The sequence below is a fragment of the Antechinus flavipes genome, chromosome 2 (genome assembly GCF_016432865.1).
Source record: "Antechinus flavipes isolate AdamAnt ecotype Samford, QLD, Australia chromosome 2, AdamAnt_v2, whole genome shotgun sequence".
Lineage (NCBI taxonomy): Eukaryota > Metazoa > Chordata > Mammalia > Dasyuromorphia > Dasyuridae > Antechinus > Antechinus flavipes.
The window spans coordinates 426,252,529-426,276,261 of record NC_067399.1 but is presented as its reverse complement, the minus strand read 5'-3'; the positions used below and the strand labels follow the sequence as shown (position 1 = coordinate 426,276,261).

The following is a 23,733-nucleotide window of genomic DNA, read 5'->3' as shown; positions in this document are numbered from 1 at the left end:
ATATGGGCAGATGACAGAGTAAAAGGAAGACAATTCCAAAGGGGAGGCACTCGAAATACAAACCATTCCAACATCTCCCCTCTCTAAGCTTTGTATTAGACATGACTCGGATGTTCTCTTTTTCTGAATATCTGCCTCTTGCAATCAGATGCTATTAAAGAATGTGTATATGATGGCAAAGAATCTATGTGGTTTCCCACGTTAGAATGTAAAGTCCTTAAGAGTAAGTACTATTTTACTTTTGTTTAGCTGGCACATAATATTGTGCCTGGCACTCAGTAAATGTTTAATAAATGTTTGCTTGTTTGATACCAATGGAAGTTTTTAAGTGTGAATAGAACTACTGTGGAAGTCACTAAAACCAGAATACTTAGTATAAACTTGTCTCCCCTTCTTTAGTCAAGATGGACAGAAAAATATAAACTAAAAAACAGGAAATCCAATCTTGGCTGACTGTCAAAAAGCCAAGAACCTGATGACAGTTAAGTTTAGATCACAGGTTTAATTTCTCAAAAAACATTTCAGGGTAGAATGAATGTTGGTTCAGTTAGCAATTATCTTATAGTTCTATTCTACTACATATAAGTATGAAATGAGGGGAGAACTACCTAGGATCTTGTCTATTCAGGCCTGATTAAAAGCCTTCTGTTATCACCAGCCTCTCTACACTAGAATAGAAGTTGCCTTTCTCTTTACTGAAATTCACAAGAATATTGCATTCTTACTACTAATCATAAACAGCTTTGTAGTCTAGTCATTTATTTGTACTTCTCACTTCAATTACACCTTGAGATCCTAAGAGGTACAAGTATTACTACATTATACAATTCTTTATATTTAGCTGACATAGAAAGTACTCCACAGTAACTAAAGATGTCCTCAACTGAGCTTATTGTCCCCCAAAACTTCACAGTTTGTGGCACTATCAGTTTCCTATAATCGAAATCTCCTTCCATCTTCAACTTTTCTCATTTCTTTATTTCACATCTCTGAAATCTTGATTTACCTATTCAATCTCTTCTATCTTTTCTCCTCTCTATTCTCACTACCATCATGTCAGTAAAGACTCTAAACACTGGCTACTATTTCCTACTTCCCCTCCAGTTAAACCTTTATACTGATATGTCATTCTCAGGGCTACTACACTTTTTTTCTGACCAGCTCCATACCATGCCACCTAAACCCAAGTCTCTCAATTCAGCATAAAAAGGCATGATTTACAAGTATATTATGGGGGAGATTGGTTTTGATAGCAATTGTTTGGGAAAAGATTTGTAGGATTTAGTGTGTTAAAAGTCCAACAAATCAACAATATAATAATCAAAAAAGCTAATTTGATCTTGGGCTGCACTGAGGAATATACCTTCCAAGAGCAGAGGAGTAATCATTTCTTTGTACTCTGCCCTTATCTGGAATACTGTGTTCAGTTCTGAGCACCATTGTTTAAGGAAGACATTAATAATCTGGAGTGTCCAGAGGGTAACCAGGATGATGAAAAGTCTTGAGATCGTGTTATATAAAGATTGGTTGAAGGAATCGAGAATATTTAATCTGGAGAAGACTTGGGGGAGTCTTGAGATCGTATTATATAAAGATTGGTTGAAGGAATCGAGAATATTTAATCTGGAGAAGACTTGGGGGAGAAGGGGAAAATGAGGAGGGGGAGGACATGATTTACTATTTAAGAGACTATTATATGAAGTAGAAATTAGATTGTTTTTTCCTTTTCGGTCCCAGAGGGCAAACTCAAGAACACTGGGTGAAATTTCAGAGATAACTTCAGGTTATGGTGTCAAGAAAAATTTCCTAACAATTCGAGCTGGCCAAAAGTAGAATGGTCTGCCTTGAGATTGAGAAATTGTGAAGATATTCAAACACCACTTTAAGCATGTTGTAGTGAATATTCCATTTGTGAAAAGACTGGATTAGTTAGCAACTTTGGATTCTTCCAACTCTCAAACTCTGTAACCCAAATGCTATCTGTTCTCCTCCCCCAAGCCTTTCATTATTCTTCATTCTGTTTTGCAACACTGGTTGACTTCTCATATTATATTTATCAATGTTTGTCTTATTCAATACACTGGTAAGTACCATCACATCTTATCTAAAATTTCCATGCCTTTCCTCCCCACTACAGAGTGGGTGGTACACTTCTTGAATGAATATATATGGCCATTTCTTGAATGAATATATGTTCTTTCATACATCTCAAACTATATAGCTGTCTACATTAATAAGCAGAGAAGTTCAAGAAATTTACCAAAGTTAGAATTTTAAAGTTGCAAAATCAACAATGTGTAAATTACCTGAAAGGACAAATAGTCCTTATAAAAGAAAAATCACAAACACTGAAGCCAGATTTCCGTAGAAAGCAGAAAAAAATAATTTATTCCAAAGATAGATAGAAATTTAAATTCTTTGGAAAATACAGCTTGATACAGCTCCAACACCATTAGGGTACATTTTTCCTCTGAACATGATCTCCTCACGATTAACAAAACTGTAGTAGCCATCCATCTTGCTGTAGGTGTCTTAAATGCATTATTTATTTTTAATGTGGTTAATGGTGAGGGGGGAGGAGATCTTTAAGTTCTTAGGCATGAACAGGAAAAAGAGAATAATATATCTCATTAAAATCACATTCTTCTGCATCAGAAGAGTCCAATATACCTTTGGTGTATTTGGCATGTACTTTAGATAAAGTAGGCACACAGTTTGACAAAGAGAAAAAAATTTAAAAGTATGTAACAGGAAAAAAATACTGAACTTTAGAATAAGACAAAAATTCAAGTATAGTGTAAATATTTAAGGCAGCTGGTCTCCAAACAGATGAGTTAAGGCATTCTTTGGATTAGAGGATGCTTTCACATGTAGAAGATGTATCTTCATTACCTGTAAAATAAAACCATTTCAATTATTAGTTCTTCAATCCCATTTCTCAGGAGAAAAAGATTCACTTAATAAATTAGTAAATTAAGGCAATGCAAGAACCATAAAGTTAATCAAGTCATTAATTAAAAATGAACAAAATCACATATGGTATATTTAGTTGTGAAAAAATATATAGAATAGAAAAAAAATATGCTTGATTTGAAGTGAGAGAATCTGGATTCAAATCCTAGCTCTTCTACTTACCTATATGATCTCTCAAGTAAGTTGTCTGGGGTTCAGTATCTGTGTATATGAAATGAGGGGAACAGATTAGGAATCTTATGATTATATATGAGACATTAAGTTTGACTTGTAAAAGAAGTTTTTTAAAAGCTCCCATCAAACTAAATCTTAACATACTTGACAAGAATAATTGGCACCTATAATAGGTAGGAAAAATAAAATAGTAGTAGGGAAAAGTAATACTGGTTGTATTTGGAATTTATGCAAATTTAAATCTATATATCAAATCATAAATTAGTCATCTCTTCCCCTCTTGTGGTAGGAAACAGGATTACTAAAAGTGCAGTTAATAATAAAAATATTTCCTGTTTCGGTGTCTAGCTTCTTCTTTACTGTCCTTGTTTGCTGTTCATTCTACTTTAAACAAATATGAAGAGCAGAGTTAAGGTCTAAGGTTAAAACCCCTAAACTTATAACATTATCAAATAAAAGCATTAACAACCTGGCAGTCAGTCAAAAGTCATTAAATGATGTATACCCCTTTTGACTGATAATAACACAATAGGCATATACCACAAAGAGATCAAATTAAGAGGAATAAAACCCACATATACAACAATATTTATAACAGTTCTTTTTGAGGTAGTACAGAATTATAAACAACTGCAGAATGGTTGGAAAAAATATGATATATGAATGTAATGGAAAATTACTGCACTGTTGAAATGTGTGAAAAGGGACATTTTTCAGAAAAACCTAGAAACATATGCAGGATTTTTGTTTTTCTTCCCAGGTCATTTTTACCTTCTGAATCCAATTCTTCCTGTGGAACAAGAGAACTGTTCGGTTCTGAACACATATATTGTTTCTAGGATATACTATAACATATTTAACATGTATAAGACTGCCTGGCATCTAGGGGAGGGGATGGAGGGAAGGAAGGGAAAAGTTGGAACAGAGGTGAGTGCAAGGGATAATGTTGTAAAAAATTACCCATGCATATGTACTGTCAATAAAAAAATTATAATAATAATAATAAAAGATTTTGCCATTAAAAAAAGATATGCAGGAACTAATATGGAGTAAAATAATGTAACCAAGAGCAAATTTATACAACCCCTAAATTATGAAGACAAATAATTTTGAAAGACTTAAAAAGTGATCTATGTAATGTTTGACAAACCACAATTCCAGAGAACTGATTTTGAAACATGCTACCCACATCTGGGTACAGCAGTGATAGACTCAGAGTGTAGAACAAAAGAAAAGTTTTTGGATATTATAAATAAGGAAATCTGCTTTATATATGCTTACTAGTTAGAACAGTTATTTTATCTTTATTTCAAAAAGGGGGGGGGAGAGTAGGAAGGAAAGAAATAATTGCTTAGTTGAAAAATTATAATCATAGTAAAAGGTTTTTTTTTTAAATGCAGGCAAGTTAATTATGGATCGTTTCTACTACCTAAGTTATTCTTAAGAGTAGGCAAGGTGCCATATAACTCCTGAGGGTAATAAATGAAGTATGTGTAATATAAAGTCAAATGGATTGAATTTTCTATCTCTTAGAAAGATGAATTTGCCTCTGATCAAAGGCTTATGATCACTTCTTGGGAAATTTGTACAAGGCTGGGTAGCTTCTGTGGTCTATTCCAACACTAAGATTCTTTGTATAGTTGAATGATCCCTGTTTGGAATCAAAACATTTATGCTTAAATTTCAGCTCAGTTAATTACTACATACATAACCTTAGGCAAGTGACTTTCTTCTCTAGGTCTCATATTCCTCATCTGTAAAATAAGAAAGTCAGATCATATGATTTTCTAAAGTCTCTTCTACTTTAAATCCTATGATCCAAAAATCTAAGTTTTGTAAATTCAGGTTAGGATATAGACTATAATAGGGTTAGGATACAGACTATAGTAGGCTGGATATGGAAGATCTGAAGACTAGATATAGAAATGTATATGCATATATACATATGTGGAAGCTCTTTAGATCAGTAGGCCATGATGAGTAAACCTCATAGAAAGGTTTCCAAACCTTTCTCATCTTCTTGAGTATTAAAGGCTCAAAAATTCACGCAAAAGGGAATCGGTGGCTTAAGAGTTCACTGGTACATGGTGGGCTATGTTACCAAATTACAAGCAATACATTTAAAAACCAAAACAGAGTCAAAGTGACATGCAAAACAAGTTGTAAAAAAGCAAACTTGGATTAGAGGCAAAGAAATGACCAAGGCTAAAAGCTTTTAATGGCTTATGGTTTAAGAGATTTTCAAGGTGCTTCACTGTCTCTCAGTTACCCTTTCTCAGTTAGCATAACTGCGAATCTTTTTGCAAAACTAGCAGAGAAAATTAACTTCACTGAAGAAAATGCAATAGGTGAATACTGATATTTTATATAACATGGTATTTTCCCATTAAATTTTAATAGACATCAGAAAGTATATTCCCTTTCTGGAAAGGGAAAACAGAGCTTGTAAAAACCATATACATCAGGGAATCATTTTCAAACAGGATATGATACTAGTTTAAAAGATATATGCACTAAGTTATATAACATGGTCTTATGGTCTGAAGTTGGAGTAAGTCAAAAACATATAGTTTTAATTTTCCCTCTAATGTACAATTGTTCTGCTTTTGAATAGTTCACATAATCTCTTTTCAAGCTTCCTCATATGCAAAATGAGGGAAAGATAAAGGTAGTGTGCACTTAAAATTTTCAGATTAAAAGCATTATGTAAAGTGCGATTATAAAAACCAGAGTTAGGGAAACATTCTGAAGTCCAGTGAAATTTGGCCTTTCCAATGACTCCAACATTCAGTAGTATAATACTCCTTCAATCATTGTTTTATAGCTTTCAAATGATACTTATCCAGCCCACAAATGCTTACTGACCATCTAGTACAAATTGTGGTAAGCAGCTCTATGTGATGACCAGAAAATACTGGTTTGAAAGTCAAGAGGTTTAAACTTTAGTTTTGGTTCAACTACTATAGTATTTCTGTGATATGTATCATCTTATTTTTAACTCTCTGAGTCTCATTTTCCTCATATATAAAATGAGAGATCTCCCTTCTGGCACTATTATTAACATTTTAATACATATGTACATACAAACACATATACAAAGACACAACTTTGAAAGTCTTAAAAACTCTGTAGTTTTAAAAACAATGTATTAAGTGACCACCATCAATCTTTGGACAGATGTTGAAACATGCTACCCATACTTTCTGACAGGGAGGATGCATATATATGGAGTATGTGCACACACACACACACACACACAAAACCTCCCATGGGTTAGATATCCTCAAGCAGATTATGATCCAGTAGGAATGACAAAAGAAACATAAAAAAGATAAGGAATAAAAAGACAACACATGGATATAAATTAAATGCCAAATAGATGAATAAGACAAGTTTTAGTAAGAGCACATTATGGCTACTGTGATCAAAAGCAAAGCTTCACCAAAAATAGGGGATAAGAGATGGATATTTAAAGAACAGTAGAATTCAACATGTGAAGATGAGAGAATGGCACAAATAGCAGTAGAAATATGCAAGCTGTTTTCAGAGGATAATGTGAAGTCATTTGCTAATAAATTAACAAAAGTTTTTTAATAACCCTGAATTGCACATATATTTAATATATATTTTAGTTCATTTAATACGAGTTCAACTGAATAATTATGAGATGCCTACTATATATGTGCTATTGTTACATACTATTATCATGTATATACATTTGTGGTATTATATATGTACTAGATTAAAAAAAAAAAGCAAAAATGAAATAACTCCTGACTTCAATGATATTTCATTTAGGGTGGAGTGGGCCCAATCAGATGTGTACAAAGATAAAGCAGGAAGGGATGGGAACCAAAGAAAATATAGGCAAATTGTAACAGTCGAGGAAAAAACTACACTTTCAGCTGGGGTTAGAGGAAATTAAGAGACATGAAACAGAAAAAGTAATACCTGAACCAAATATTAAAGGAAGATAAAAATTCTGAAAGGGAAAGTCGAGACTAGGATGACCTCTATGAACACATGGAAGTGAGGAGGGAGATGGAATGTTGAATTCAAAGATGTCAAAGATGACTGTTAGATTATGAATCTTGATGAGGAAAAACTGATGGAATTCTCAACAAAAATAGGAAAGTTTGGTGGACAATTATATTTAAAGTTTTGATAATACAAACAATTGATATCCAGCAGACAACTGGAAATATGGGACAGGATAATCTACTCCAGTAGATTATCACTAGATTTTTTTTAAATTTGGGAGTTGTCTGAGTACAGATGATAAATGAACTCCGGGGTACAGATAAGAATCAGAAAGACCTGAGTTTAAATGTGACCATAGACACTAGCTGTGTGACTCTGTGCAAGTCACTTGATCTCGTTTGCCTCAGTTTCTTTAGTAAAAGAAGCTGGAAAAGGAAATGGCCAAGAAAACTCCAAATGGGGTTACAGAGAGTAGGATACACCTGAAAACAAAAACTCCAAATGGGGTTATGGAGAGTAGGATACACCTGAAAACAAATGAACATAACAACAACATAAATCCTTTATCTTTTGTCTCTTCCCCTTTTACACTCTGCCAGTCTTCCGTCATGGGCTGCCATCCTCATCATCTTCCATTCTTAAGTTACTGCATTCTTGTTAGCTAATCTCAAAAAGCCTTCCTGGGAATCAACTCCAATCTTTGGTCACACTGCTCACATTATTGCTACAAAACTTTCTCTCTTTTTCAGTTCCCAGTGTTATGTCTATTCTTTCTCTTCTCTCATTAGATGACCCTGGCTCCCTTGTTCCAAATAAAATTGAATTCAATTGTTTTGAGTTCCTTCAATTTTCCTATTCCTTAAACTTATCAGAGATCTTTTTTCCTCCACTGTTCTAATCTCAGAGGATAACATGGACTTTCCTACCAACGCTGACTTCCATTAAGGAAAATACGCCCTTTTCTTAGTCTTTGCTACTCTTCCTGACTTTTCGTCACTGTGAAAATCTTTTTCTTTTAAATACTGTCTTTCCTTAACTTTCTTAACACTTATTTTCCTATGTTTTTGACTTTCCTTCTTGATGGTCTTTGCTGGATATTCATGTTTCCCTTCTCTAAATTTTTTATCTTCAAAATGATCTAACCTAAAAACAGACGGTGTCATAAAAAGGGAAAAGGATCCACATGTGCAAAAATGTGCAAAAAAAATAGCAGTCCCTTTTGTAGTGGCAAGGAACTAGAAACTGAGTGGATGCACATCAGTTGGAGAATAGCTGAATAAGTTATGATTTATGAATGTAATAGAATATTATCATTCTAAAAGAAACAAGCAGCAGGATATTTTAGTAAGGTCTGAAGAGACTCCTATGCTAAATGAAGTGAGTAGAATCAAGAGAACACTACACGGTAACAAGATTATGTAATAATCAACTGTGATGGACTTGGCTCTTTTCAACAATGAGGTGATTCCAGCCAATTCCAATAGATTTATGATGGAAAATGCCATCTGTCCAGAGAGAGGACTCTGGGACCTGAGTATTTATCACAACATAGCATTTTCACACCTTTTTTGTTTGCAAAAACAAAAACAATTTGCTTGTTTGCTTTTTTCCTCCCTTTTTCCATTTTTTGATCTTTTTTCTTTTACAGCATAATAAATGTGGAAATATGTCTAGAAGAATTAAACATGTTTAACCTATATTGAATTTGTTGCTGTCTAGGGTAGAGGGGAGAGGGAAGGAGAAAAATTAGAAACACAAGGTTTTGCAAGGGTGAATGTTGAAAACTATCTTTGCATGTATTTTGAAAAATAAAAAGCTATTATTACATATAAAAAAAGAAAAAGAAAAAATGAATCATGGAAGTAGAATAATCTAGGATATAATGGTGAGGTCGAAAATAATACCATCCTTGTGGGCTGCTAAAAGTAGACATACAGATTTTAGGAACTAAAGAGTTTGGTGAACTGGGAGGCCAGAGTATTTGAAGAAATGTTAACATGAATGAATGAAGACAGGCAACTGGATAGAGACACTTGTAAGCCAATTCCTGAACTCCTTGAGAAAAAAGAGAAAGTGATCTAGATGTTGGATGATGCCTGCAATTAGATTCTGGACCAAGTGATAGTGAGGAATGTAGTAAAATACAAAGGAGAGACTGCTGAATGATGATAGAAAAATCATCAGAATTAGAAGTGGAAAGCAGAGCACAAGAGAAAAAATAGATAAGTTCTAGAGAGAATGTGATGTCTTTGTTGCTACAAGGGGCAGAAGGAAAAAGAAAACTATAATGAAGAGGAATTTTTAATTCAGTGCGGGGTTTGAGGGAGAGGACTACATCAAGATTGATATGATCATATGATATAAAAAGAAGGTAAAGGGAATTTTTGCCTTGGCAAACAGCAGCAATGAAGAACAAGATTAGAGGTGGAAAAAGGAATTTGATAAATTTGATATAGGACATAGGAAGTATCAAATTTGGAGCTTATAGATTAAAACCAACAGCAAAATTCTAATTAGAAATTTGTTTTGAAGGTGCCTCTGCTAATGGTATCTTTCATGCAGAACGCTCTTAATGGACTGGAGTTGAAGGAATAGAATGATTATTGTGGTGGGGATGTTTGGATGGTAAAGGAAATGTATACCAAATAGTAGTTGCTATTTGAAATTGAATTAATTTTAAGGAATAACAGTAGAGTTAAATGTCCTGTATTAAAACCATGACCAAATTAGTCTTCATTTGAAAGTCTGATAAAAAATTCTTTCTTAGAGCAACATATACATTAAATAGGAACATGGATTTACTAATAAAACTATCTCAATGCACAATCTGAGGATTGTTTTTATTCTACATCTAATGGCAAATCCATATTGCAAACTCACAGAAAAAGTATTGAAAAACAGAAACAACAATTCTAAATATTCTTCTGTGTAACTATTAAGTCTCATTTAAAATTCAGATTTCTGAGATCTGTACTCTGGAGTATAAACTACAATTTCTCCTATTCTATGATTACTGTGGTTCAATTCTTTCAATAAGAAAAAGAAAATCATAGCAATTAAGGTGATTTAAACAACAACAAAAAAAGCAAGAAGCAAATAGTAGTATTTTAAAATTATCATTATTGTATTATTCAGAAACTGAATAGTTCTAAAACATGTACTCATTCAACTGAACATTATGGTCTGCCTTACACCTTCTACTTTCCAAATTTGGTCTCTTAAAGGAATTTTTTTTTTTAAATCAAAAAACATAATAAAGTTGCTATGTATGTCTTTAAGTACTCAATAAAAATGCAGAAGGAATCTTTCTTGTTGATTGTAGACAATCTGGACTACAGTCCAAAAGACAATTACATGTTATTTGTCCTACTGTCTTATCTTAAAATGCTTAGCACAATACCCAGCACATAGTAGGTGCTTACTAAATGCTTATTGAACCTAGAGTCAGTCTTAGATCTTATATTATAAACTCTAAAATCTTATAGCTAATAGCAGTTAAACATAATTCAAAAACACACATTATAGCAATATTTCTGGGTCACTATAGTGGGAAAACAATATTAATATTGAAAGTGATTATGTTTCTAGTGTGATTGTATCCTATTGTATCTTCAGTATTTAGGATGAGAACTTCCAATAACCCAAGTGTTCATAATAAGTGACTAGTAAGTTAGTGTCCAAGTCAGTTAATGACAACAACTGCTAGAAAAGAATATGCCAACACATAAAGAAACCATATAAATATAACTACAAAATGCTCTTTACAAAAATAAAGGACCTAAATAATTGAAAAAATATCAATTGTTTATGGGTGGGTCATGGCACTACAATAAAAATTGGTCATATTTCCTAAATTAATTCAATAGACTTTGTGCTATATCAAACTAACAACGGATTACTAGAGCTAGAAAAAAAATTTCAAAAATAGAGCTAAAACAAAATTCAGTTGAAGTAGTAAAAGGTCAAGAATCTTTAGGATAATAATGAAAAAAAAAAAGTAAGGTTGTAAGCCAGATATAGCTATAGAAAGGTATAGGAAATTAAAGTGAATGTGTATTGTCTTGAAAGTCATTCCTAGAAGTTACGTTTAAAAATATATTTATATTATCAGTTTTGGGGGTGGTTCTGGCTTTGGAGCAAATTTTTGATTAATGGTCTTTGATAATAATTAATTTTTCTGGTTTTAGTTTATGGAAATTGAATGATAATAAAAGCACATTATTTAAAAAAAAAAAAAAGCAAGAAGGAAAAGAACCTAGCAGTAGCCAATTTCAAACTATATACTTCAAAGCAATAAACATCAAAACTAGTTCCAATCAAAAAATTAGAAAAATTAGATAGAAAGTATAGATTCTGTTTACAACACCAGAAATAATTTGATATGGCAGTACAATTTTGGAGAGATTCAAAGACTCCAAATGCTGGGATAAAGACTCTTCAAAAACTACTGTTCAGAAAACTGGAAAGAAGTCTTACAGAAATTGAGTCTAGACAAATGCTTCACACCATACCATATACCATAACAAGCACCAAAATGACATAGTACATAAACATAAAAGCAACATCATAAACAAATTAAAGGGAGTAAGGAAGAAGATATTTTTCACAACTATGAATAGGAAAAAAGTACTTGAACAAACAAGGTAGAGACTCACAAGAGATAAAATGGATACTCCTGATTAAAACAGAAAAGCTTTTGTACAAATAAAATCAATATAGCTGAAATTAGAAAGGAAATAGTTGGAGAAAAAAAAATCTTTGAAGAAAATTTTTCTGATAAGGGTAGGATATCCAAAAATAAAGGCTTCAAATATAATATGAGTCATTCCTCAAGAGAGAAATGGTCAAAGAATATGAAAAGGAGATTCTAAAGGGAAGAAATTCTGCCAAAGGAAACAAAAAATATTCCATTCCACTAACAATAAATAAGGAAAATTAAAACAATTCTAGTTCTCTCTCTCATCTATCAGACTAACTAATATGATCAAAATAAGAGGGAGGAAGGAGCAGACAGGAATGACAATTTTTGGAGGGGAAAACTTTAGAGCCAAGAGGAATGTAAAAAAACTAATTTATAAGTAAAGAAATCAAGACGAAAAGTAACTTGCCCATTGTTAAACCAATAATTTGTAGCAGAATGACAACAAAGTCAGAACTCACAATTCCCAGGCTTTTCCCATTATACTATTATAAATTACAGAAACTTGGATGGTGGTAATGGGTTCTAAATATCCACTAACCACATGAATGGAAAATGAAAAATTTGGAGCAAGTTATCTGACAAAACTCTATAAGTGAGATTAAAGGCCTGAAAAGCAAAAGAAAACTAAGATATTTGTTCTTTTAAAAATTAGTTTTATACCATTTTCACTTTTATTATTTGTTTACATTTTATTTCCTTTCTCATTTTTTCTAGTTTGATTTGATTTTTCCTGTGCAGCGAGATAATTATATAAATATATATGCATATATTGGATTTAACATATATTTCCACCATGTTTAACATTATATTAGACTACTTGCCATCTAGGGAAGGAGTCAGGGAAGGGGGGGAGGGGGAATTGAAACACAATTTAATGTTTAAGAATTATCCATGCATATGTTTTAAAAATAAAAAGCTTTAATTAAAAAAAAAAAACTAGTTTTGCTTTGCCTAGATTGATGACTAATGTCATCTATAAAGAGTAGGTGAAAAAAAAAAAAGAGTATGTGAAAAAAGGTAAAGAATTCTTCTTTTTCTTCACTTATATTCAGATTACGTGTGATTCCTGTGTGAAACAAAATTCTCACATTCTGGCACATGTAAACTTCATACAATTAATAATTACACAAATCAAGTTATATACATTGATATGTTCCACAGGCTTTTTCCTCTTGAATGCTAAAATAATTTCAAAGAAGCTTCCAGTATAGAATGAACTTCAAAGAATCCTGGATAAAGCCTCATTTAAAACTCTTTTAGCATTTTCCTAGTCAAGACTGTAATATCCCTAAACTTTATATACCTTCTAAGTAGAGTAGTTTACTTCAATGACGACAAAAAGATTCCCCCACATGGTAATGAACACATTATTTGTGGAATTTAACTATATTCATCAATACAGCAATAATGAATACTAATTGATATTAATGAACCAGTGAGCGCTGTCCCCAAAACATGTCCAGATACACTAACTAATGTGTTATGCTAAATAATATAAAGTTTGTATAAATTCATTGATATTCAAAGAAATCCTATGGTGATTAATTTCCAAATCTGTTTCTTTAATTTAAATTAGGGCACATCTGTATGTTCAAATGGCATTCAAAACTCTGTCCTTAATCCCAGACTCAGCAACACTCATGTGAAAGAAGCCATTTGTACTTACCTAGATGACAGAGAATCACACAGATCATCCCCTTTCTCAAGGCCAGTGATACTTGAGATACCAGATGGTATCATTTTTTAATTGTGGTCCAAAGAGAGGATTGAGTTGGGCCAGAATAGCAATCAACCAACTGCAAAAAGGGGAGGGAGGGTAAGGGTAAGTGAGAAAGGGTGATGGAAGAAGGAGGAAAATGAAAATTATATTAAAAGCATGATCACTTGCAGGTACTAGATTGTGATAACAAACTCATTTCTTAATGACATGTAAGGGTAAACAAATCATTTCTGACAAATCATCAATAGTCTTCAAGCTACATTTCAACCAGAACACTATTCCACTGAAGAATATACATTATAATTATAGTTAAAAAAAAAAAAAAAAAAAAAAAGAATTTCCCGCCCTACTCTCCCCTGTTAAGGTTATTTGGTACTAACAATTTCATATAGTTTTAAGAGTATTTGGTACTAAATAACTTCATATAGTCCCTTCTTCATTTGGGAACAATTTTTTCCTCTTTTCCTTCTCTAAAAATCGTATGTCCTAGGTTATACATGTGTAGTCATGCAAAACACATTTTCATGTAAATCATGCTATGAAAAAAAAACAAAAAACAAAACGCAAAGACCAAAACCAAACCAAACCAAACCAAAAACAACCACTACCAAAAAAAAAACAAAAACAAGAAAAATAAAGAAAAATATCTTTAATCTGCATCCAGGTTCTACCAGTTTTTTTCCTCTGGAGATGGACAGTACCTCTCATCTCATATCCTTTGGAATTTTCTTGATCATTATAGTATCATAGAGAATAAGTTATTCATAGTTATCTTACAATAATGCTTTTGCTGTGTTCTATGTTCTCTTGGTTCTGCTCATTTCACTTTGCATTAGTTCATGTCTTTTCTGTTTTTTTTCTGAAAACATCCTATTTGTCATTTAAAAAATTTTTTATTTAGCTATTTAAAACTTAAAATAAAAAATAGAAAAAGAAAAGAAAAAATAATGCCATGTATATAGTAGAATATGAAAGGATTCAAAATATAAAATACATTTTCATTTCAATAAAGTTTAGGTAATAAACACTACAAATTGTGTAAAAAAAAAAAAAATCTTATGTCTTCCCACAGATATTATGCACTGAAAAGTCTTTTCCAGACAAAATGTCCCAAGTTTTTCAGTTGATCTTTACCTGGTTACATATCTCTAGATGTTTGTCAATTTCTGTCTGTCAATGCCCTTCCTAAATGTGGGGACTAGAGAATACAATTCTTCCGATATGGTCTGACCAAGGTTGAACACTGCAGAAAAATAACTTCAGTTGTTTTAGAAATTAAGGTTCTAATGGAGCCTGTGAATCCATTTGTTTGTTGGTTACTGTGTCACAATACTGGGCTAAATTCATTAAAAAAAAAAAAAAAAAAAACACCATACACACACAGAAACAAAGAAACAAAAAAACCAACTTAGATATTATTTAAATGAGCACGTTCCTCTTATCATATACATATATGTATGGATAAATAAAAAATTTTTTTTGGCTGAAGCAATTGGGGTCACAAAGCTAGGAAATGTTACGTGTCTGAGGCTAGAATTTAACTCAGGTCCTCCTGACTCCAGGGCTGGTGCTCTATCCACTGTGCCACTTAGATGCCCCCCTATCTTATATTTTTAAAAAATCAATTTCACAAACATAAGACCCTATTAAATTTCATTCTATAAGATTTTGTTCAATGTTTTAGCCAGCTGAGATCAATGTAGATGTCCCCTCTCCCCCCCCCCCCCCCAAGGCAACTGGGGCTAAGTGACTTCCCAGGGTCACACAAGTAAGAAGTGTTAAGTGTCTGAGACCAGATATGAACTCATAACCTCCTGACTCTAGGACTGATGCTTTATCCACTGTATAATCTAATAGCTGCAAATCCTAATTAAATTAATATTAACTAGCAACTAAATTATCCCTACCAGTTTGACACCTGCAGATTCCTTCATTAAGTATCAAAGTCACAAAATCCTAAATAATACAGGATCAAGAACATATCCCTGAGGCATTCCATTAGGAGTTTTATATTTTGGTATCTGCCATTCATTAAGCTTCCAGCACTCCAATGGCACTATCATCTAATTAGCATTTTTGTCTTGTCCACAGCATAGAAAGACCTTGTCAAATGCCAAGATAATTTCTCCTTAACTTGTACTAATACTCCAACTGGCCAGTCTAAATGAGAGAATTCAATTCAATTAAGACAGGATGTATGCTTGAAGAAGTCAGTTGTTTTTTAGTGATCACTGTTTTCTTTTCTAACTGTTCACACAATATCACTTCAATAACAGATGCTAAATTCTGCCAGGAAATGAAGTCAAGAATATTGACCTATAGTTTGTGGATGTTATTCTACTTTTTTTTTTTTTTTGAAAAATCTGAGTAACATTTCTTTTATCCTATAGCCCCTTTTCTCACTCTTCATAACCTCTCAAAGACCCAACTGACAGTGGCAGAGAAATCACATATACCAACTCTTTTAGTCATGGGGTATAAATCGTATGGGCCTAGTGACTTGGATTTATTCAGCAGAGTTACTGCTGTCTTATCTCCAATTTTACTTAATTTTAATTCTCTCTTAAAATAATTTAATGTTGTGTCTTTTCTAAAGCAAATATTAATCATTTTAGTGAGAAAAAAGAAAACAAAAGGTATATAGTTCTGCCTTGTCTCTTTTCCTTTATCATAAAGTCATCTTTGACTCATTTCTCCTTCCAAAATATTGCTAAAAACAAATATTGTTTAAAAAAAAAAGAAGAAGAAGAACTCAATTTGGGTAGACATCAGGGTACATAAAAAAGCTGTGTTGCCATCTTCCAAACTGGTATATGACATTCAAAAAGCTGTGCTGACTTCTTTCAAACTGGTATATTACATTCAATTCCTGAATAAGGAGGAAATTTTCTAGAAAAGGCCAAATTCCAAAAGGATTTGTCCAGTTATGTTTCTTGCAATTTGCTATCATTCTGAAAAAAAAAAAAAAAGGATGATGTATATTTTAAAAGTATTATATAAAAATTAGCTTTTTTCCATAACTTTTCTGACGATGGTGTCATAGTAACATCAGTATAAAAATCAAAAATCCAAGGATCAACAAACCAATTTTAATTACCTGTAAGGCTGCTTAAGAACCTAAATCTATTTGCCACATCAGAAACCAGTGCTTAGCGACAGAAACAAAAACTAAATAAAACTCCACCCCCAATCACAACCCCAAATACATATACAAAGAATAAAGGTTTTGTGACACGAAATAAAGCACATGGGAAAATCATTCCAAAATAGATATCTTATACTGACTCATTTTTTCAAATAAAAGTTTATGTAGATGAGATGAATTTGATCTTATGATTGACATATTATACAAACAAAATATCTCAGCTATATAGTTGAGTTTTTAGCGTCTACTGAATGTACTGAATGCTGAAAGAGAGAGAGAGAGAGAGAGAGAGAGAGAGAGAGAGAGAGAGAGAGTCAGTATATTAGGAGAAGCTTTTTACTTAAGCAACTAACATGTTGCAGAGCTAAGAGGCATGGAAAATTCCATACAAATCAGGGATTCCCCAACCACAGCAGGCAGTGTATGCAGGATGACTACAAAATGGCTGCAACTACTTTCAAAAGAGATAATGTTTATTAAAAGGAAGAAAAAGATCCTATTTAGAAATATTAAAGCAAGCATTTATTAGGCTCACATCAAGTTCCCAATTCTCCCTTTCCTCCACAGGAATGAGTACTGAAAAGATTTCAATTCTAATCATTCTATTAAAATATCTACAAGTTGAAATGATCCACTTTGCCAAGGGAGAATATAACAAAGAAAAAACAGCTGTATGTATATATTCATAGGTTTTAAGTAGGGGTTAAGATAACTGGTAATATCCAAAAGGACAAGATCATAGATTTTGAGCTGAAAGGGCCCTCAGAAATCATCTAGTCTAATCTTTCATTTTACAGAAAAAACTGAAACCCAGAAAGGTTAAAAGATTTTTAACATCACACAGGTAGCAAATGGAAGAATTGGGATTCAACCAGGAATGTTCTGATTCTGAATTCTATGTTCTTTCCACTGAATCATAATGATTCTGATAAAGGCATTCATTCCTGGGTCACTGTTGACAGACAAAAGCTACTACTTACATACTTTTTTTTTAAGTCTCTAAGCAAAAATATTTCCTTAAAAAAAAAAAAAAATTCAAGTAAATCCCTCAAGAAACATTCCAGGCAAGTTCATTAAAAATTTCCAACCAGCTGAGCTCTAGGTCTACTCTTCTGATTTGAGCCTGTCTCAAAATTTTACTTTGAAGCTGATAAACACACAGAAGAACTGAAAGAAAAAAAAATTCCACTTTGAATTGATGGAAGTGGGTGGAGAAGAGATCATATTCCAATAGTGAGTCTATTACTTCATGTGTATGAAAAGGGAACGAAATGTACTGTTAACATTTGGCCAAATCATTCCACATGTCTCTATAACCTGAACTCCAGCCCAGTTACTGAGTTTCTGAGCTTATTTCAACTACCAAAGCAGTACTGGGGTCAAAAAGAACCTGACTTGGGCTCAAGATTATTCACAGGAATCTATCTATCTATAGTAGCCAGAAGAGGGTCATAACATTCTCCTGCATAGAGAAGCCTACCTGAAATAAAATGTTGTTTCATGTGAAAAGATTTTTATTTTCTTCCCCATAAGGAAGATGGGAACATTTTCTCCTAGTTTCCAAAGCTAAACTGGGAATACAGGAAAGAAGGGTGGGCACAATTCTAAGTGCTAAATATAGTAACAAATTTCTTATACACTAACTAAAAAATTAGGTTCAGGTCCAACTTCCCTAATAGGAGTTAAGTCTTTCCTACAGCCTTGACCTAACAGTGGAGACTTCTACCGTGTTTCCCTGATAATAAGCCCTATCCCGAAAATAAGCCCTCTCCTTACTGTGTAAGATTCCTCTTAAAAAAACCCTCCCCCGAAAATAAGCCCTATTGAGATTGCTACTGTAGTGAAGGTGATCCCCTGAGCTACACGCTACATTACGGTACCTCTGTATGCACCGTCCTACCCCTACCCCCTTCTCCCTCCCCCCCCCCCAAACGCACGCTGCGCTCCGAGCTGCATCCAATCAGAGCTGCAGCAGTGAGCACATCATCCTGTTCTTCCCCAGTGATTTGCTTGCTGGCGCCATTGAAAGCAGTGCCCCAGAGGAGAACTGAGGCAGGACAACATAAAAACCCGGTATGTAAGCGGGAGTGAGGGGGCATGATGGAGGATAAAAGAACTCAGGGGGCATCATGGAAGATAAAAGAAGAACTCAGGGGGCATCATGGAGGATAGAAGGAGCACTCAGGGAGCATGATGGGGTTAAAACATTATTGAGGGGCATGATGGAGTGAAAAGAAGGACTGATGGTCATAATTTTATTATTCTGTCTGTTTTGACCCCCAGACATGAGTACAAAAAGGAAGAGCTATACTGTTGAGTACAAGAAAGCAATTGTAGAGGAGTCACATGGCAAGAATCTTGCAGTTTTCTGTAAAGAAAAACTTTTGGATCTTCGAATGGTCAGAAAATGGAGAGCAGATTATAATAACCTCAATCAACAGGTGGATGAGGGAAAAGGGAAAAAGCACAGGTCTGGATCAGGTTGGCAACCCTTATATCCTGACTTAGAGATCCTCATTGGTGAATGGATTGCTGACAGGAGAGCAAAGGCCTTGGTTGTATGCAGGGCTGATATTCAAGCATTTGCCCTTTCAATGGCACCAGAGTTTGGAATGGTCGCAGAAGGATTCAAAGCATCACAACACTGGTTGGACGGTTTCCTTCAACGGTATGAACTGTCCCTAAGAAGATCAACAACACTGTTTAAGCTGGAAGATGCTGAAGGTATTAAACGTGCACTTGCATTCAAGTCCTTTATTGACAGGATCGACATTTCCAAGTACCAAACCTGCAATATGATTGCTATGGATGAAACTGTAGTGTTTATGGGACAAGGATCTCAAACAACAATTCATCACAGGGGTGTAATGTCAATCTACATTCCCACCACTGCTTATGAAAGTGCACGGGTCATCTATGTTTTGGCAATTCGTTTGGATGGAAAGAAAGCCACACCTCTACTCATCAGTAAGGGCAAGAAAGATAAGATTGAACGTGTATCAGGCATTTACGTTCTTGAAACCGAAAAAGCCTGGTATACACAAGCCGTTATAAGAAAGTGGGTTGATTTAATGCTGCCACTTATTATGCGAGGTAACCAAAGAGGTCTGATAATCTGGGATTCAGGCAGCACTCACCGCCTAAAGAAATGAAGAACTTCCTTGCAGAGAGAAGAATAGATCAAGTAATGATTCCTGCAGGAATGACTGCCTATCTCCACACCCTTGATATTGCAGTAAACAAGCCATTCAAGGACGATTTGTGCATGGAAGTCAATGACTACATTGAAAATAGAATGGAAAGAAATTAGCGTGGAAACTTTGTGAAGCCCTGTCTGCAAGAAGTCGTGACTTGGGTGAAGAAGTCGTGACTTGGGTGAAGAAGTCATGGGATAAAATTACTGACAGCTGTGTCGCCAAGGCACTACGAGCAGGTTACCTGGACAAGACATGTTCATTTAAAGAGAGCTATATTGCTGGACATGACAGATTGGGTCCACTTCTTCTGAAGGAAACAGAGGCACAAGACATCCAGTACGGTATGGACAATGTTGTTGAAGAAGATGACATGATCATTATTGAATAAAGGTACTTTTTTTGTTCACATTTACCTGTTTATTAAAATTGCTGTCAATGTTCATTAAAATAAGTCCTCCCTGAAAATAAGCCCTCTGGTGTTTTTCTGTCCCCCCCCCCCCCAAAAAAAATAATAAGACAGTGTCTTATTATTGGGGAAGCATGGTACCGAATGGGAATGGTGCCCAAAGAGACAATAAAACTTTATATCAGAGTTCTTGCTGCTGCTGAGAGAAACAAGCAGAACCAGGAATGCATTATACAAAATAACAGCAATGAATGTGAGATGATCAACTATGAAAAACTTGATTCTTCTCAGTGGTTTAGTGATGCAAAGCAATCCCAATAGGCTTTGGACAGAAAATACCATCTGCATACGGAAAAAAGAACTAAAGAAGACTGAATGTAAATCAACATATGCTATGCTCACTTTTCTTTTTTTTTTTTTTATTTCATTTCTCCCATGGTTTTTCCTTTTTGCTCTAATTTCTTTCTCCCAACATGATTCATAAAGTAATGTGTATTAAAAATAAATAAATTTACTAAAAATAAAAAACAATAAAAAAAGATCTTTGATATTAAAAAAAAATAATAAAAGTCAACTTAAAGAAAGCTCAGTGAGATATCAACTAAGTAAAGCATAGTCCTTGTACTTATTCTTCCATTGTTTATTCTTTCCTGAGATCTAGGCTACTATTCCTCCACCTTAAGTTACTTGATACAATCTTTAATTCTAAATTACATTCTTAGTTTTGTGCAAGAAAAAAAAAACTATCAGAGTTCTTTCACTATCTCACAGGAGAGATTCAAATTCCCTAGTTACTAGGATAGGAATGTATTCAAGTCAAGGAGGGAACTTTTAAGTCAGATCATTTCAAATTGTATCACTTATTTATTCTCTTCAAAAATCCTCCAACAGTCTTCACTTGTCATCCTACTTTGTAGTACACTGTCAAAGATAACCTCCAAACAAACCACAAACAGATCCAGGTGTAGGTAGCTCTCATTTATTTTGTTGAGTTAAGTTTCAAAGAACTAAGTGCATGAGATTATTATATAATTTAAGAAGCTGACTGGAATAAGAAGCCTTGGTTTCACATCCCAGTTCTATTTTCTACTTATATAATTTAGGAAAGTTTAGTTTACTTCTTTGGGTCTTAACTCCTCACCTATAAATTAAAAGAATTGGAATAATTGATCTCCAGGATCTCTTCTTGCTCTAAATCCTATGATACCTTTAGTTTCACTGTAATAACACATTTTAATATAATGTACAACTCTCTCTATTGTCCAGAAACCTTTGCAAACTAACATTTGACATCAATTATGTTAGGGGAAGTTATGTGAGAGCCTATTTAGGAAAGAGGAAGAGGGAAGGTTCTTAATGTATGGAGAGTAAATAAAGGCCTCTGAAAAATATCATGATTTCATAGGCAGCAATAAAATTATATGCACTTCTGCGAGGTGTTTAACTACTTGGTATTATATATACAATAAAGCCCTCCTGATTCTGTTAGGCAAAAATTCCCATGGCATTTTTATTTGAAATTTTCTTCAACTATTTTTTGTTATAATTATTTGTACATATATATTTCCTCTTTCTCTAGATTATAAAATGAAAAGAAGAACTGACACAAGAGAAAGCCCTGTTATGACTATGTCCAAGAGCTTTGTATACATGAAGGTTCAAAAGCAAAGATCCAATTTTAGTTCTTTTTATATCCTTAGGAATGCTTGATTCAAGAGACATGCAATGTTCTCTTTCTTGCAAATAGTAGATATTCAAAAAAAAATTGTTAAATGAATACAAATTGTAAGGAGTTTAAAGAGGGCATGCCAACCTTGGATTTTAAATTCAGAATGAGATTTAATATAGTTTTTAATCATTTGAGTTTTTTAAATATTTAAATCCCTGGGAAGATATAAACTGAATATTTTCATGAAGTTGATTTTCAGAAATTATTGCATAGAGTCTTTAAGAACAGTTAAGCTAAAAGAAAGACTAAATTATCTTTACATTGTGTTTTATTTGTAAGTAAACAATAACTTCTATGAATTTCAAAATCTATTTCAGTTCTGTGGAATGAGAAACAATTTGCAAAACAAATCCTAATTTATAGTTTTACTGGAATTCAAAGAAGGAGGGGAAATTTCTACTTCATAATTCTTTTTCCAGAGAAGAGATATTATTAAGAGAATATTATTTAAAAGTTGATCCATTTCAAAATAATTGTATTCTTATAATTAGTTATGAATGGAACATTTAAGTCATAACAATTCTGTGAAATATTATAAAGTTTAACAATTAGCAATTGCTGTCTGGAGAAATGACCACAAAAGTCAATGTATAAAACATCTTCTGAAAAATACTGGAAAACGAGAGGAGAGAAGAGAAGCACAAAAGTAAAGAATTGCCTTTAGGAGGTTTTCTTAAGCTCTAATAGTCTATGGCATAATAGCAAAAACAGGAATTAAAACAACATGTAGAAAATGACATAGTACTATTATATCCCCTTTCTAGTCCTGCACATTTGAATTATTTCACACCTAGTCTATGGCAACAGCTTCCTAATAGGAAGAGATCTGCTTGCTTTTTGTTTCTTCTGCCTAGAATATACATAGAACACTCTGTCTACAAGATCATCTCCCAAATTAAGAATCTTCAATGTTTCTTCAATGCTTATTTATTTTAACACATATTAGGTCTCTACAATGTCCAAGGCACTGTAACAAATACAAAGTTAGAAAGAAAAACAAAATTGCCCTTGCCTTCAAGGAGTATTTATACATAAAACCTGTGACTCAGAATCCACATTTGGGGTTCATTATACATTTAGAGTTGGAAGAGACTTCCTGACCCATCTGGCCCAATTGCCTCATTTTACAGATATATAATTGAGGCTCAGAGAGGTTAAAGTAAGTGAATTAGCCAAGTTACATTGAAAATAAATAAGAGAGTCTAGATTTGCACTCAAAACTCTTGACTCTAAATATAACATGCTTCCTACCATTCAATTTTGGGTTTTCCACATATTCAAATTGCACTGTCTTCTACCTTCCTTGAGGAACTCCTTTCAAAATACTCTATAAAAGAGGACAAGGGTCTTAGCTCCCCTTCAACATTCAAGCTAACAATTCACTGAAATACAGAAATATAAAATGGGCTTTATTTTATTTAACAGAAAATGAAAAATTATAAGTGTTTGCTCCTGAGTCCATAAAAAGTCAAGAAGACAACTCTGTCTCTCTGGTGAGTCCCACATAGCCAAAGTCATTTTCCTTAAAACACCACACTTGTTATATCACTCCAATCTACTCAACTCCAGTGGTTCTGTTAGCTCTGGGATTAAAAGAAACAAACAAACTTGTTAAGTTCTGAAAACTCTTCACAACTTGCTTCCTTCCTACCCTTCATGGTTTTCTAAGACAAGACTCCTTTTCATATTCTTTTGTCCCATCATAC

General features: G+C 33.5%; 1 protein-coding gene across 1 annotated transcript in view; it reads right to left on the bottom strand.

Annotated features, from left to right (window-relative positions):
• Positions 1-2,359: 2,359 nt before the first annotated feature.
• Positions 2,360-23,733, bottom strand: part of ATP6V0E1 (ATPase H+ transporting V0 subunit e1) — a 45,943-nt gene continuing 24,569 nt past the window's right edge. Inside the window, exons 3-5 of the mRNA XM_051978914.1 lie at positions 13,497-13,626; positions 3,136-3,174; positions 2,360-2,892 (exon numbers count right to left, since the gene is read on the bottom strand). Of these exons, the coding sequence (XP_051834874.1) occupies positions 13,533-13,626 (94 nt within the window). The 3' untranslated portion in view covers positions 2,360-2,892; positions 3,136-3,174; positions 13,497-13,532. The remainder of the gene's footprint in view (positions 2,893-3,135; positions 3,175-13,496; positions 13,627-23,733) is intronic.